General features: G+C 37.8%; 1 protein-coding gene across 1 annotated transcript; it reads left to right on the top strand.

The window, feature by feature from the left end:
* Positions 1–1,009: 1,009 nt before the first annotated feature.
* LOC119487176 (probable E3 ubiquitin-protein ligase HERC3) lies at positions 1,010–16,313 on the top strand. The gene is made up of 23 exons (XM_037767858.1): positions 1,010–1,286; positions 1,395–1,512; positions 1,859–1,935; positions 3,207–3,428; positions 3,878–3,969; positions 4,901–5,031; positions 5,206–5,330; positions 5,425–5,501; positions 5,591–5,709; positions 6,039–6,098; positions 7,262–7,367; positions 7,548–7,746; positions 8,817–8,965; positions 9,094–9,210; positions 10,403–10,501; positions 11,239–11,412; positions 11,549–11,689; positions 12,578–12,744; positions 12,873–12,939; positions 13,065–13,135; positions 14,200–14,383; positions 14,529–14,637; positions 15,706–16,313. Exons 1-23 carry the CDS (start codon positions 1,067–1,069, stop codon positions 15,918–15,920), a joined length of 3,039 nt encoding a protein of 1,012 aa, XP_037623786.1. The 5' UTR covers positions 1,010–1,066; the 3' UTR covers positions 15,921–16,313.
* Positions 16,314–17,935: the final 1,622 nt, after the last annotated feature.

Here is a 17,935-nt window from a genome sequence, read left to right as displayed (position 1 = left end):
TGTTTAATGTTTCAGCTTCTCCCTCAGGACGAACTACAAGTGGAATAAGATGGGAAATATCTATCAAAATGGACCAGCAAATGTCAAACTCTTGACAAAATTACTGTTAAGCACATTTGTATTAGTGATTGTGTAGCCTACTCTGAGTTCCTACCTGACAGAAGCTCATTACTACTCCTGTGTATTTTGATTATTGACAGAAAGAGTAACCCCTGTTCAAAGGGGACATATCATGCTCATTTTCAGGTTCATACTGGTGTTATGGGTTACTACTAGAACATGTTTACATGCTTTAATGTTCAAAAAACACATTATTTTTCTCATACTGTTTAAATGTACCTGCGTGCACCCTCTGTCTAAAGCGTCATTTTAGCACCTGTCTCTTTAAGAAATGCATTAAGAAATGTAAAAAAGAAATTGGGGGTGAAATGCAATGTGAAATAAATGAATAAATAAATGCATAAATATCTAAATAAATACATACATTTAAAAATAAATACAAAATATTTTAATTAATAAAGAATAAATGCAAAATTAAATAAATAAATACATTTAAAGGCAAATATAAATAAATACAAAAAGGGGAAATTAAACAGAAAAATAAATAGATACATAAAGAAGCAAATTGAAACTGAAATATAAATGTATGTCACATTCTATAAATTGATTAATGGCTACATTTATTTTTAATATTATTTTTGCTACATTAAATGACATATTTATTTATTTATCGAGTAATTTATTTATTTATTTATTGATTGATTGATTGTTGGTTGGTTTGATCGTTTGATTGATTGATTGATTTTTTTTTTATTGATAACAACCGTCTAAATATTCCACAGTTTTTCCACAGCCATTCACAGTTTCACTTGCAGCATGACACTGAGCGTTTCGTTTCATGCTCTTCATTCCTGTGTTTATTAGGTGTCGTTTTCCTTCTCTCTCAGCTGAGTCTGAGTCCTCTTTAAGTTTCGTTTTTAAGTTTCGTTTTTAAGTTTCGTTTCTAAGTTTCGTTTGTGAGTGGTGAAGATCAGCTGTAGTCGGTCTACAGAGGCACAGAGGCATCATGTTTTCATGGGGAGAGGACAGCCAGAGGGGCTTCAGGTTAAAGGACGACAGCAGACCCTCAACAGGTGATGATGGAGTTCATCATTTAAACCTCAGTTATCACATCACGGATCTGTCAGCAGCTCACAGCCTGATCGCCTTCGTCAAAACTAATGGAAACGCGTTCATCATCCGCACTAATGAGAGCAAAGATGGGACAAGAGTCAGAGGAAAACAGAGTGAGCATCAGTCATATGTTGTGTTTCTACCTGTGTTTAATGATGACAGACTGACAGTAGAAGCAGCTCCTGCATCACATTGTTTGACTCCTGCTGTGTTTCTTTCAGAGTTTGTGAAGTGTAAAGAGAAGATAGAGGCTGTGAATTGTAGTGATGATGTGGTCACACTGCTGTCTGACAGAGGAAAAGTCCTCTGTGTGGACACAACTCACAGTAACATTCCAAGGTAAGGAGACACTAAGCTGTCAATCAATGTCCTGAATGTGCAACACAATGTGTAAAATGGTGCATATTTCTCTTACAAAATCAATTGGATTCATGTTAGTCAGCTCTGATATATATTTGCTTCTATAGTTACCATATACCAAGTACTTCCTTTATTATTATTCTGTATATTATTATTGCTTACTGTTTTCTTAATGGAGCTCCCCAGCAAAAAGTATTTCACACTATTGTACTTATATAACCGGTGTGACAATAAACATCTTGATCATTGAATCATCTCTGAATCTTCTTGAATCTTGATGACTACGTGTTTGAGCTCTGTTCTTTTGTGTTTCTGGTGCTCTCAGGCCTCTGGCAGCTTTGTGTAACATACCGGTATCTCAGGTTGCTTGTGGGAGCCAGCATTCAGTTGCCCTGACCAAAGGTACAGTAAAGTGTAAACTGCTACTAATGTACAAGTTGAATAATATGGAGGACGGAACCTGCTAAAATAAAAAAAAATCAATCAATCAATAAATAAAAGACTCAATAAATAAATAAATAAATATGTCTTTAATGTAGCAAAAATAATATAAAAAATAATTGTAGCCATTAATTGATTGATAGAATGTGATATAAACTGATAATTCTGTTTTAATTTGCTAATTTGTTTATTTATATTCGTATTAATTCACCTTATTTATTTACTTTTATGTTTTTATTTCCCTTTTATTTATTTTTGTATTTATTTTATTAATTTTTTAATCTATTTATTAATTCAATATTTTTTTCATTTATTTATTTTTTATTTATTTTTAAATGTACATATTTATTTATTTATGCACGATTTTCCCATTGTATTTCATTGCTTATCTATTCCCCAAAACTTATTTATTCTTTTCTTTATAAATGTCTTTACACATTTCTTTTTACATTTCTTAATGCATTTCTGCCTCATTATGCAAATGAGGAATTGAATTATGAATTATGAAATACATCAATAAATAAAAGTGAAAATTAAACAGAAGAGTAAATAAATAAGGTAATTAATCCCAAAGATGAAATAATAAAGAAGCAAATTAAAACAGAAATATCAGTTTATGTCACATTCTATCAATTAATTAATGGCTACATTTAATTTTAATATTATTTTTGCTACATTAAATTACATATTTATTTATTTATCGAGCACTAGTATCCGGCCATGCCGATAGGGTAGTTTTGGTTTTATGTGCCATGGTTTGGAAATATTTATGTCTGATCTTTCTGTCTCCATCCCAAAACAATGGGATGGATACAATTCTATGTGTTGCTCAGAGAATAAAACAATTACAAAGATGTGTGAGGATTATCCAGAGTTAAAGCTGCAGTCGGTAACTTTGAGCAAATATGATAAAAAGTTATTTTTATAAAACTGTCACTATATCCTGACAGTAGTGCATGAGACGGATTTATTAGGATCCTCATTACCACCACAGGAGTAGCTCATTGGCCCTTTACAGTCATATGTGTCCACATACTACCAACATTCAGTGCATAGGTTTGAGTGAGTCAATATATTGTCATATGTGAAAATATATAGATATTGTAAATCCTTAAGTTTTGTGTTGAGGAAAATACACTATACACCAGTAGTGTCAGGTAAGTATTTGAGAAGCAGATTACAGTGTTGTAGACTGCAGTATGAAGCTCACAGTCCTGGTGATTTGTCCACAGATGGTCAGGTGTATACGTGGGGCCAGGACTCCAGGGGTCAGCTGGGTCTGGGGAAGAGGAAGCCCGGCGCCAATTCACCCCAACACCTCCGATCTCTGTCAGGGATCCCCCTGGTCCAGATCGCTGCAGGGGGAGAGCAGAGCTTCGCCGTCTCTGTCTCTGGAGGTGTGTTCGGCTGGGGCAGAAACCACTGTGGACAGCTCGGCCTGGGAGACAAAAGAGGTAATGTAGCAACCAAGATATTTCTATTTTGCTTCACTTTAATTTGTATCTTTAATCTTTTAACATACCTTTAAAGGGGACATACAAAATCATGAAAAACTCACATTTTCAGTGTTTGTTCACATACATTTGAGTATCTAGAGTGACTTCCAACCCACAAACTGTGAAATAAGACAACACAGTCAGTTTTTTGGGGGCTAGATCAGAAAACATGTGATCCAACAAGCCATTCAGATTTGGCTCCCCTTCCTATGTCACATGCAGGCTCATTAGAACAGTGGTTTTCAAAGTAGGCTCCTGGAAATAAAGTAATAAAGTATGAACCTGGAATGGGGCACGACGTTTCCTTTAATGATGAATTTTACAAGCAATAACAATACCGTAGTAGCACTTAAAACTTAAACTATTTCCATGACATGAAAACTTGAATGTTAATTTCTTTTCTATAGACAGACATACACCAACTCCTGTTCATTATCTGAACATGAAGAAAACTACTCACATTTCCTGTGGGAAGGACCACACTGCCATTTTGACAAAGGTTAGATTCCTGATTTGTACTCTTTCCCCATTTGTTCCTTAGTGACTTCCCATCATTTGTGTACCATATTGTAAGTGTTACTAGATGTTGTAACCACTAACCTCACACATTTTATTGCTGGAAACAGTGCTTTCTTTCACCTAAACAGCACTACAAGCGACACCTTTCATGTACTAGTAGTCTTTGACTCCATGGGTAATATAAAAATTAGGGCTGTCAGTCAATTAAAATATTTGATTGCGATTAATTGCATGATTGTTTATAGTTAATCAGGATTACTCGCAGATTAATCACACATTTTTTATCTGTTCACAATGTACCTTAAAGGGAGATTTGTCAAGTATTTAATACTCTTATCAACATGGGAGTGGGCAAATATGTTTTCTTTATAATAATAATAATTATTATTGGAAATCAATTTCCAACACAAAACAATGACAAATATTGTCCAGAAACCCTCACAGGTACTGCATTTAGCATAAAATATATGCTCAGATCATAACATGGCAAACTGCAGCCCAACAGGCAACAACAGCTGTCAGTGTGTCAGTGTGCTGACTTGACTATGACTTGCCCCAAACTGCATGTGATTATCATAAAGTGGGCATGTCTGTAAAGGGGAGACTTGTGGGTACCCATAGAACCCATTTTCATTCACATATCTTGAGGTCAGAGATCAAACGAATTTGCGTTAACACGTAATTAACACGTTAACTTTGACAGCCCTAATAAAAATATTTATTAGTACAGTTTCAATTTAGAAGATAAAATTTACAGTGGGTTTTATAGCCAAAATATAAAATAATATTACATTTATTAATTGATGCTTTTTCTGAGAAAAAAAACATACTAACTTCTTAGATTCCAACAGACTTGTTAATAAGTAACAGTAAACAATGAGTGGGACTTAATAGTTTGGTTTCTTCCTCAGAACGGTGCAGTGTTTACATTTGGCTCTGGTCAATATGGACAGCTTGGGCACAACTCCTTCAGCGATGAACTACGACCTCGGCTTGTTGCAGAGCTCTGGGGGGCAAAGGTCACCAAGATTGCATGTGGACGGTACAGTATATCACCTTTCATAATGCAATAATACAGAATTTTACTTTATCAAATGTTGCAAGAGGCCTGGAAGCTGCTCCAATGAAAGTATATGAAAAAGTAGCCAATCAAAGTGTATTTACGTCTCTGATGACATTAAAATGTTGTTTGTAATATATCTACCTCCCTATTCAGACATCACACATTAGTGTTGACAGACTCCAAGAGGGTCTACTCTTTTGGGTGCGGAGAGCAGGAGCAGCTGGGACATCGAGAGGAAAGTCATCCGTCGGTGCCGCTACCTGTCCAACTTCCACAGGGTAGCTATATTTTTAAAACAAGCAGATTTAATAATGTGACTGCAGTGAATGGTTTTATGAAGGAGATTACACTTTTATTCTGTTATTATTCCAGACACCCCTGATGATCCTAAAGTTAGAAACATCTTCGCAGGAGGAAATTGTTCGTTTGCAACGTGCAATTCTAATGAGGTACCAACACAAATACATACAGTAGCCCACAGACCATGATGGTGGGGGGTATAATGATGTGAACATCAACTCAGCTTGTTTCTTCGCAGGGCGTTCATGATGAGTCAAACATTGCCAGTGTCAACAATGTCACACCGCATTGTCTTGACGAAATGATTGACAAATGGACCTCTGAATGTGATTCAAAGTCATGGAAAAAGATAAAACAGTAAGTATATATTAGCAGTTTTCTATAGACCCTTTTCGTGTCAGCGTAATGATTACGTCACAGTGTTAGCTGGAGGCAAAACAAAGGAAAGACTGGAGGCAAACACTAGCAGTGGGCTAACGTGTTCAGGGAATTTTTCTGCCTCCACTTAACGCTCCGCCCACAAAATACGTCATCATGTTTACTAACAGAAAAGGGGTCTATATGTAATTACTTTGTTGAATAGTCTGATGTTTTATGACTGTCATGACTGAAATTATTAATTTGGATCCAAAGCTTTTAACAATGTTTTCTTAGTGCAATGGACTAAAAATGTTAAATCTTCCCAGGGAAATTCACAGGATGTTTTCTTCCGCATCCTGTATGAATACAAGCTTCCTTGAGAAAAGGTAAACACAGTATCTTTGTGCATGATCATCACCTCTTTTAATCTGATGAATTATAACATTTACTTCTTAACCGTGCTAGCGACATGGCTCTAGAGATGGCAATGTCGGTCTGTCGGTTAAGCTGTGTTCACATTACGAGCGACACAGCAACAATCCTCAAGTCATTTTCAATGGAAGCTGGTGATATGAAGCTACAACCTGACCCCCAACACTTGTCGCTGTGTGACGGGCGTGACGCGCTACAAATAAAGTTGAGCTTTTCCCAGTGCTCCAATGACACAGTTAGGCATCAACCAATCATATGTTTTTGTTTCACCCTGTTCCGTTCCATCCAAAACAATGACGTTAGCCAGTTCCCAATGCTATTTAACGACATAACTACGATTGAGCAGAACACAAGAACACTTGAACAGCGACCCAAGGACAATGTAGTTGGCCACGCTGGCCATTTTGTTGCTTTTTTGGCGCTCGTAGTGTGAACGTAGCAGACCACTTTGGTAACCTGAGGCACCAGATGGTTTGTTACACAGAACCATCTGCGATATGGAGGACAGAACCCACCAAAATCAAAAATAAATGAATAAATAAAGAAATGACTCAATAAATTAATAAATATGCCATTAAAAGTAGCAAAAATAATATTAAAAAATAAATGTAGTCATTAATTAATTGATAATAGATTTTTTTTATTTATTTACCTTTGTATTCATTCACTTATTTATTTACTCTTCTGTTTAATTTCCACTTTTTCCATCATTTATTTTATATTTATTTATTTATGTGTTTAAGTATTTATTTATTTATTTATTTATGCATGATTTTCCCTTAGCATTTCACCCCCCTATTTATTTCCCCAAAATTATTTGTTTTTATTTTTATTTGGCAGAGACATTCGTGGTTCCCAGATAATACATTTCAATGACTTTTGGGATCCCCTGACCTCTTATTAGCACCATCATAGGCCAATACTTTTATTTATGACCAAATGCCTGCAAAACCAATGACCTTCCCATCAGCCTCAGCTATACTTTGTGTGTAGTACTAATTAGCAAAACACTTACCTAAGAGGTTGATTATGATCAACATTATACCTGCTAAACATCAGTCAAGCATTGTCAAGCTGGTATGGATGTGAGCTTCAGCTTTTTTCTTTGTGTTTTTAGCAAAGATAAACATTTCCAGACTTCACCAAAGTACTCCGGCTTGAACTTGTCACTTGCAAGACGTGCTTTCAAGAAACTGGTCAAGAACGACGATGTTTTCGCTGAGGTATGTTACTGAAATGTTTGTAATGTGTATGAAAAGTTTTGTCCTCTCAAACTTATCTACTTTGAATATCCCGTATGTGTTACTGTTAAAAACAGCATTTTAAGATTTACTCTATAATTACTCTCAAAACTTGCTAACTTGTCCAGATATTTTCCCTTGATGTCCTTTTCAAACTAACAGGTTGAGGCTGCTGTCCTGCACATGCTTCCCTCTCTTGATAAGAAGCCAGTGGGAGTGGAGGGGTTGAGGATCTACCTGCTTCTCAATGAGCTCCTGCATGTGATCCAGAGACACAAGGGACAACAAACAAGCACAAAGCTCGCTGAGGCGGTCGCTGCTGCAGTACTAAACTTGTCTGCTGACAGCCTCCGGGTCATAGGTACTGTCACCATCACACATGTAACATCAGCAAAATATCTTCATTTTTATCTTATTGTTGTTTAATAATACATTAAAGTTATAATCCTGGATATTTTCATGAAATCAGACCCTATTTTTTGATTTCCTGTTTACTTTCTACAATAGTCATTCAATGTATTTACATTCAACAATTACCTCTCTACAGAACAGCCTTTTTACGTGTGCCGCGCGCAGTTCACAGCAACAACAGACAGTGCAAATGTTCTTTTGAGAGTATATATACATCATACCAGCAACATTACTACAGTTTCAATGTGTAGATAGCCTGTCTGCAGAATATGTCACAGATATGTCATTTATAATGACATGAAATGGCCATTATGAAAGGCAAACTCAATGTAGAAAGAAAGGGCTGACAGCAGCAGCAGGGTAGCAGCAGAAACGCTGCCAGTGTGAACACGACATGCGTGAGACACGCCGCAGTTCAGCGAGGTAGCCGCTATGCGCTGCTGTCGTGTCCATTCTGGCCCGGGCGTAAGCCCTCTAAAACCCGGGGGAAACCTGAAAATTAGTGTAGAATGTTGTATAATTATTAAGTAAGGGATAATGTACAGCGAGCCGGTCATTGTTGTGAAAGAATCCCCGACAGGGTGACGCAAAGCGGAGGGGTCTCTCATCGCCCTGAAGGGGATTCTTTCACAACAATGACCCGCTAGCTGTACATTATCCCGCTTATTACGCGGCTACTTACTTAAGAAATCAATAATTTGACACCAAAACGGTCCGCCAGAGTCCGACATCAGAGCTGTGCCTACAGCAGCGGTCTGTTATACATAGCAACGGTCTGTTATAGAGAAATTACAGACCGCAGAACGCCGTGATTGACCAATCAGAATTAAGTGTTCAACACAGCCGTGCAATAAGTGTTATTAAACCACACTTGCTGTAAAGCTGGTAACCACGGGGTGTCACCAAATCAACCAGGACTGAAACTTCAAGGATTATAACTTTACTAGTGTTAAGGTATGCCCTTGATATCCACTCAGTTGTTAAATGCTCACTGACATGAATGTCTGTTGTCTTCTTCAGGGGACTGGTGGTCCTCACTGTCGTCCTCCACCATGGTTAAACATGTGAAGGTGTGGAAGCAGGCTCTCTCAGTGATCATGTCCTCTAAGCCTGTTCCTCGCAACTCTGGAGTCAGAAACCTGCTGCTAGTCCTCCAGTATATGTACAACGTTAGTATCAGTTATAGGCCGTAAATTCTACGAATGTCACACGGCATATTCCTAAACTAGTAATCCTACTCACTCTTCTTACTACAAAATGAAGCTTTTTACCTAATCAATGTAACACTTGTTTAAAGGCCAACAGCAGGACTGAAGAACCTCGAAGGATGCCAGAAAGCGATTTCTGTTTGTTGATTGACAAAGTCTTTCTTCATGAGGATCTGCAGCTTTGGCGTTTACAGTCACAACGCAAGGTAAAAAAAAACCACACAGTTAAATAGTTTGTGAGCTAAAGCCATGATCACTGTCCCTCCTTCTGTCTCCCTTTGTTTCTGTCACTTTTCAGACACTGCCCATTCATTTAAAGGGGCTCAATGCAAGAATCAGAAATTGCTCGTAAACAGTGACACCTGTGGCCGTTAGGTCAACGACAGTCAGCGTCCTGTTGCTCGCGCTTGTGCTCGCACTACGTAGACGCGAGCGAGCATCGGTCAAAACAGTGAGACGACACACACAAGACTGAACGTGATTGACAAGCATCATGTTGATTAACGTTAGCAACATTAGCCAGCTAAAACCAATGTCTCTATATGTTTCACATGCTTGGCAGTAATGTTAGTTTACCAAACGAAGGTCCCTTCATGAATCGAAGGCCCGTCCGATGTTGATCCTAGTGTTAACTTTTCCTGCTTCAGCCTCCCGACCGTGGTCAGAAGGCACAGGTGAGACACCGTAGTTTTGGTCTCCTGGGTTGGAGACGATAGCGTTACTCGCTCTGGAGTTAACCCCATACCCTTCACTCAGCAGCAGGAAACAAGACACATTTTTGCACAAACTGCAACTTCCACTGTACATTCACTTGATATTCTCGAGGCTAAACTAACTCTCTTCTGCTTCGCTGCTCGCTCCTTTTCTCATACACTCAGCGCCGTTCTCTCTCTCTCTTGCTTCACCACTCACTTCCCACATGCACACACACTCTTCGCACTGGTTCTGCTATTCTCCCACAACACTAGTTTTCTCCCAACGTCGGTCACATTCCTGTTTTGCAAGACGGGCGTCAATAGATATAACTGATAATGTTTTTTTTGTGCTCCCGTGGAGTTTGTGTTGGAGTCTGAGTTGTGGTGGGAGCTGGTTGTTTGTTGGTGTTAAGGCACTCGCGAGCACATGACGTCACAGACGTTGGATTTCCCTGGAAAAAACAGCCAGGGTACTTCACATTAAAAGCAGTCTACAGGCTGATAGAGGAAAACAGAAAGGTCTCATTTTTTAGGTTAGGTTACAACCTGTTCACACATTTGTAATAAAAAACGATTTATACATGTAAAAAGTTAAATACAGTCTCTTTCAAAGAAACATTTAAAAACACATTTAAAAATGTATTTTTATTTTCAATGGTTATCATATACATGTATTTTTAAACATAGTTTTTTTCTCTTTCAGAATGGGCATGCTGAGCCACTTATCCTTTGTAGCTTTCCAACTCTGATGGATCTGGAGTCAAAGCATTTGGTTTTTGACCGGAATGCTACTCACACCAAGGTAGCTAAAGCCTTAAACGGTGCCCCATGAGAACTAGCCTTTACACACAATACTGTCGGGGTCAGGAAATGCTGTTTTTTCAGTGTGTGTCATTGCAGTATGATAGAATTTTCTCCATGTGAGAAACAAACTGAAGTTTGCAACACATTCTCACTCCCAACTCCTCAAATACCGCTGCTTGGTCAGTGCCCCTCGGCATCGGAGATCGACGCATGGGGTACCCTTCTTGCGTTACTTTTGGACGGCCCAGGGACGCCGTATCAATATACAGTACGCTCATTACATGCACAGAGTCCTTTCAAGATAAACTTCCGTTTTCACTGGAAGTTATGTTTAGGCAACACAACCACTTAGGTAGGGTTAGGAAACGGCTGTGGTTGACGTTACTTTTCGTTTTACACGGGACATTAACACCGGTCTCCTGGTTGAAAGTGTTTTGTTTGTTTGACCCATCCACCACCCCTACCGACTGCCCTGAATGGACTCTAACGCTATTAATACTACGTCACTTGCTCCGACCGTCAAATAACGCTGTGGGTGGGTTTACATTGGAGTTAGTTGAAAGCCCAGTTTGTCATATACTGTTGCTAAAGTGTGACTCCGTGCATCAGTTTCCGATGCCGATGGGCGGTGTTCGATGAGTTGGGATTGAGAACGGGTTGCAGTTAGATGTCTGTTACACAACACAAAAGTTCTATAATAAGCAATGAAAAATTAAACTTTGAACTGTATTCCAGTGGGAAGCCATGCAGCGCATTGTGTTGCATAACCTTATGGTATTTGGAGGATGCGTTTTACCGACGCATCACGACCTGCTCTTTGAACTGAACCTGAGGCGGACATCGGTTTTGGAAGACACCTTTGAAGAACTGGCTGCTGCTTCTCACAGCTTCTACAAGTTACCACTTGTGGTAAACATATAGTTTTGATCTGATAGCCAAAGTCACACTAAAAAATCTTGCATTATTGTATAGTTACTCTTGAATGTATGTATGGTAAGCTACTGTACCAGGAGGAAAACTTTGTTTGTGCCCTTTTGTCTTCCAGGTTTATTTTGATGAAAACTTTACAGTCGATCAGGTCTACAAAAAAGACTTTTTTTACGAACTGTTTCACGAGATGGTGTCAGCTGAATCTGGGATGTTCATGTTCAACGACTCCAAAACACTGGCATGGTTCCCCTCCAAAGTAAGACTTTAGATCCTCATACAGGAAAATATATATTTTTTAAAATCACTGTATTTAATGGATTCCTTTATGATGGTAATATGTAATAATAAGGGCTGTCATCGATTAAAATAGTTAATCGAAATTAATCGCATGATTGTCCATAGTTAATTGTGATTATCACAAATTAATCGCACATTTTTTATCTGTTTAAAATGTACCTTAAAGAGAGATTTGTCAAGTATTTAATACTCTTATTAACATGGGAGTGTGCAAATATGCTTGCTTTATGCAAATGTATGTAAATATTTATTAGTGGAAATCAATTAACAACACAAAACAATGAGAAATATTCTCCAGAAACCCTCACAGATACTGAATTTAACATAAAAGCAAAGCATTTATGCTCAAATCAAAACATGACAAACTGAAGCCCAACAGGCAACAACAGCTGTCAGTGTGTCAGTGTGCTGACTTGACTATGACCTGCCCAAAACTGCATGTGATTATTATAAAGTGCGCATGTATGTAAAGGGGAGACTCGTGGGTACCCAGCGAACCCATTTTCAATCACATATCTTGAGGTCAGAGGTCAAGGGACCCCTTTGAAAATGTCCCTGATAGTTTTTCCTCGTCAAAATTTAGCGTAAGTTTGGAGCGTTATTTAGCCTCCTTCCCGACAAGCTAGTATGACATGATTGGTACCAATGGATTCATTAGGTTTTCTAGTTTCATATGATAGCATTTTCAAGTGTTAAAACTGAGCCTTGCGTTAACTTTGTCACACAGCTTTAACAGTTCTAGTAATAATGAAATAATGTTTCATCTTAAGGTCCTACCTTATAAAAAATTGTAATTGTATTTCTTTTCTGTTTTTCTGATATAAATTGTCTCTTTCATCAACACCAGGCCACACAGAAGAACCAGAAATACTTCCAGTTTGGGGTCCTGTGTGGATTGGCTTTGTACAACCAGTGCATCATACACTTACCCTTCCCACTGGCTCTGTTCAAGAAGCTGCTCGGTGTAAAGCCTTCACTGGGGGACATGACAGAATTCAGCCCATGTCTTGGAGAGTAAGAGGAAACTAATATATATCACACACATTTTAGGTTTTAGGTGCTGATTTCTGGTCAGAAAAAACTGTAAACATCATAAAGCCTCTTAGATATCCTAAATATTGTTCCTTTTACTGTGTTTCAAGGAGTCTGCTGAACATCCTGGAAGACTACGAAGATGATGTCATAGAAAACCTCTACATGGACTTTTTAGTATGTGTTTTACAAATCAAGTCAATAACATACAGTATTTCATTTATCCTCTTTCTGATATCTATCATCGTTTCCCAAAGCAGTGTGATATCACTATCTTCTTCTTTCTTATAACTGATCAACAGATCAACTGGGATGGGACAGAGGTTGACCTTGATCCTGAAAATCCTGAGAAGCCAGTGACGGGCCAAAATAAGTAAGGACCATGAACGCATTTTTGTGACTTTCTTTTGTGTTTTGTTATTTGACAATAATTTAAAGAAAACATTAAAGCTGGGGTAGGCAGGTTGGAGAAAATATGATTAAAAAAAGTGAAGCATGAGACAGGTAATCTGAAAAAAATCATGTGCCTCTGTGTCCTCCGGTGCTCCTAATCTGCAAGATTTCACAGACCGGAGGAAAACAACCAATTAGAGCCGAGATGGAGCCTGCTGTCTCTGAGCAGAAACAGAACTATTCAGAAACATCTTGTAGTGCACTGTTTAGCAGTAAAATGAGAAAGGTTGCAACCCGGCAGCCATGTTGAGATCAGTTGAGGAAATACCAAGCACCACCCACCAACCGGAGCAAACTTTCCCATTTTAAACATTACACTAAACACTACAAGATGTTTCTGAAAACATTTAAGGCATCAAAGTAACAGATTATTGATTCATATTTGATCAGCACTGCCTAGTTTGACCATTTGATTGATGTTTGCGAGTGATTTACAGCTGCCTCCGTTGAATGGACAGCAAATAGGAATGCTCTCTCTCTGAAATGACCTGTGATTGGCCAAAGTCTCCTGTCACAGCCTAGATTTTTTAAGGCCTGAAAACAGAGCCATGAGGAGGTGCAGAAGTTTTCCCTCAGAACACTTGAATTACAATATGCTGAAAGGTTATTATGGAATTCTTGCCCAATGATGCAAAAAAATATACTGCCTACTGAAGGTTTAAGCTGAAAAAAGTGATGTGATACCTAATATCCTCAAAGCAATCATTTAGGGCAACCACACTGATACTATCAGTAGAGTTGCCTAGAGGATACAATTGTGTATCATCTGCATAGAAATTGAAGATATATGATGTCTACCAAGGGGAGGCATGTAAAAGAGAAAAGAATGAGGCCCAGAATCAGTCCTTGAGGTACGCCACCTGTAAGTTCTGTAGACGAGGAAATGAACCCATTACAGTTCCACAGGAAAATGCCTGCAGATTTCAATCACACACTCACTGTGCAGACCTTTTTGTTGACATGAAACTTGAATCTGCTAAATAGGAAGGAGTTTGTGGATGCCTATGTGGATCATGCCTTCAACACATCAGTGGAGGGTATGTTTCAGGAGTTCAAGCGAGGCTTCTTCCAGGTGTGTGACCGGGATCTGGTGAAGCTGTTCCGACCAAAGGAGCTGCAGGAAGTGCTGGTGGGCCAAGACTTCCATGACTGGGCAAAGCTGAAACAGGTACAGTCCAGAACAAGAGCTCCTCACGGTCTAGTTTTCTCTGCAAATGATTTATGGCATCCTCAAACCTGCATCTTGCTTGGTTCGAATATTACAAATGATCTGTAACAGAAATAATAACAACAGTCTGTTTAACTGTAATTAGAACACAGTTTATGAGGGGGTGTACAACACCACACCACCACACCCCACCATACAGATGTTTTGGGAGGTTTTCGATGAACTAACTGAGGATCAGAAGAAGGCTTTCCTTTGTAAGTATTGTACATGATTTTGACACATACAAACAATTACAATTTATCATTTTGACTAGACTTGCTATATACATGCTGAATCAAGGGAAAGCAATTAATCATTGTGATGTAATTCTCACTATTTATCACCCGGAGCTATTTCAATCTAGATGGTTCATGAACATTTTTACATTTACTATTATGTACACTTGGTTTCTGGTCAGGCTTTTGTGGGAATAATGGCTCACACAGAAGATGATGATTTCCCAGCAACTGTGACGATAACAATGTGTAAACGCAAATTCATTTAACGCCACTGTTTGCTTTAACGCATTAACGCAATTGATCTTTCAGAGGTTGTAGTGGGCTTAGTTTTAAAGCTAGAGAGAAGATACTGGCATCATATGAAAACCTAAGGAATTCATTGATACCAACCATGTCATACTAGCTTTCGTTCCAAACTTAGACTCAATTTTGGTGAGGAAAAATGGCATGGCCATTTTCAAAGGGGTCCCTTGACCTCTGATATCAAGATCTGTGAATGAAAATGGGTTCTATGGGTACCCTGGAGTCTCCCCTTTACAGACATGCCCACTTTATGATAATCTCATGCAGTTTGGGGCAAGTCATAGTCAAGTCAGCACACTGACACACTGACAGCTGTTGTTGCCTGTTGGACTTGAATTTGTCATGTTATGATTTGAGCATATTTGTTATGCTAATTGCAGTACCTGTGAGGGTTTCTGGACAATATTTGTCATTGTTTTGTGTTGTTAATTGATTTCCAATAATAAATGTGTATTCATTTGCATGAAGCAAGCATATTAGAGTATTATATCCTTGACAAAATCTCTCTTTAAGGTACATTTTGAACAGATAAAAATGTGTGATTAATTTGCGATTAATCGCGATTAACTATGGACAATCATGTGATTAAACGTGATTAAATATTTTAATCGATTGACAGCCCTAGTCTGAATCAACAGTCTGACCTCAAGGAAGGGCAGTGCAAAGCTTAACACTTAGGGTGTCACAATAATAAATGAAAAGGCAAGAAACTCACTGATTACCACTTTCTCCCTCCACTAGGGTTTGTGACTGGTTTTGAAAGGGTTCCTATTGGCATGGAAAACATCAAGATGAAAGTCAGAGTTCAACAAGTCGAGCACCTCTCCTACGACCAGCACTACCCTGAGACACAGACATGTTTCTCAATGCTGGAGCTGCCCTTATACTCAACCAAGGAGATCATGCAAACCAAGCTGACAGAGGCCCTGAGAAACAATAGAAAAAACTTCAAGTGATGGAACTGCGCCATGACTGAATCTGTACTGAACAGATGACTCAACGTTGTAATAGAGCACTTTGTAAATGGCTGACCAAGGAGCAGCCTTTGGAGCTACCGCTACTGTACCTGTGTATTAGCAAACATGAAGGGTTTAAAAATCTTTATGACGATGATGATAAGTGTTGTGGATGTATATCAAAAATACCAAACATTGATATAGATAGTATATTTGTATATATGTGTATATACTATACTGTATATGTTGCAGGGAAAACTTCATTAAGTGATTTAATTATATTTCTTTTTAGAAGTGTTACAGTATGTAACAAAGACAGGTCATAGGTCAAGAGTGTGATAGAGTTTGTTATTTGGGGGAAATGTTCCATAAAAAATAAATGTCTACAGCAAAGCATACGCCTATAATGTAGATACTGTGCATGCTTGTTATATTTATCAAGTGAGATTTTCCAAAAATGTAGGAAAATATGATATTCTTCTATGGTTCTCATACCTAACTAGAAGTGCACTCGGAGAGCGCAGACCTCCGCCAAGGCAGGTTTCATGTACGTTGAGTCATCAGTTACACTGCGCATGTCTTAAAGCCTGTGGTGTTAACGCACAGGGTGAGTGGAGTTATTAAAAAAAATTCCCGAAGCCGGATCATGATCCGGATCACCACCAAAATCTAATGGATTGTTCATTGTACCACACCCCACCCCTCCAAAAAAATTCATTCAAATCCATCGCGGACGTTTGGAGTAATCCTCCAAACGGACAAACCAACCAACAACCCACCAACAAACAAACCAACAAACCAACGCCGGTGAAAACATAACCTCCTTCCTTGGCGGAGGTAATAAAACTCAACAAAGATAAACCTTAAGACAGAGTAGAACAGATCACTGTGTGCACTGTGAAACTGGTTTAATTATATATAATAATATATTAAATATATATATTAAAAATATATTTTTAAAAAAAAAAAATATATATATATATATATATATAAATGCAGAAATAAATACATTTAAAAATGTATCATAAATAATACGATACATAAATAAATAAAAGAGAAAATAATATATATAATGTAATTAATACAAAGATCAATAAAGACGCAAATTAAAACAGAAATATCAATTAATGTCAATTTTTTATCAATTAATTAATTAATTAATGGCTACATCAAAAGCTACGGTCTGAGTCTGAACAGCGTAGCCACATGCGAGCGCGCATGGGACACCGACCCGGATTGATTTATACGTTTAAGAAGTTATAAACAGTCCCTTTAATTAAAATAAAAAATATTCAAAATATTTCAAAATATAAATAAATAAAATATAAATGCAAAAATAAAAAAAATAAAAAATTAATCATAAATAATCTGATATATAAATAAATAAATAAATAAATAAAAGGGAAAATTACACAGAAGAGTAAATAAATAATGGAATTAAATACAAAGATAAATAAAGACACAAATTAAAACAGAAATATCAATTCATGTGAAATTTATTTATTAATTCATTCATTAATTAATGGCTACATCAAAGCCGAGTTTCACCTCGGGCACTAAAAGGTGCACCGTTTGCAATCTGTACAAAAAAAACAACAAAAAAATGGGATTCCAATATCATCCAGACCAGGGGTCGGCAACCTTTTTGATATCAAGTGCCATTTTTAATGTTTCTTGTTAATCAGTGTCCCATTTCAACATTAAGGTTGACATAAACTTTAATTATAACACCACACCTGAGGCACCACAGGCCAGAGAGCAACTCCACTCACAGAGCACCTCTGCTTTCACAACAGCTTCTTCCCAGCTACAATAAGACTGGTGGTAAAGGACATTGAAGAGGGACACAAATACCCCACACATCACCTCCATACCATTATTGACACACAGTCCACCTGAACTGAATGGATTGAAATGCTGTGCAATATGCTGCCTGTGTTATTGTCTGAAATATATTAATTATTTCTATTTTAAAATATTTAAATTATATATATATATATAGTTAAAATATATAT

The sequence above is a fragment of the Sebastes umbrosus genome, chromosome 4, assembly GCF_015220745.1.
Source record: "Sebastes umbrosus isolate fSebUmb1 chromosome 4, fSebUmb1.pri, whole genome shotgun sequence".
NCBI classification, from domain to species: domain Eukaryota; kingdom Metazoa; phylum Chordata; class Actinopteri; order Perciformes; family Sebastidae; genus Sebastes; species Sebastes umbrosus.
The sequence above is the reverse complement of the archived record's forward strand: the minus strand, read 5'-3'. Positions and strand labels throughout refer to the sequence as shown.

Excerpts from the sequence above, each read along its gene's own strand:
- LOC119487176 (XM_037767858.1), top strand. The coding sequence starts at position 1,067 with ATGTTTTCATGGGGAGAGGACAGCCAGAGGGGCTTCAGGTTAAAGGAC. Across the intron at positions 9,211-10,402 it reads GTTTACAGTCACAACGCAAG|AATGGGCATGCTGAGCCACT; the intron begins GTAAAAAAAAAC and ends TTTCTCTTTCAG. Across the intron at positions 14,638-15,705 it reads TCAGAAGAAGGCTTTCCTTT|GGTTTGTGACTGGTTTTGAA; the intron begins GTAAGTATTGTA and ends TCCCTCCACTAG.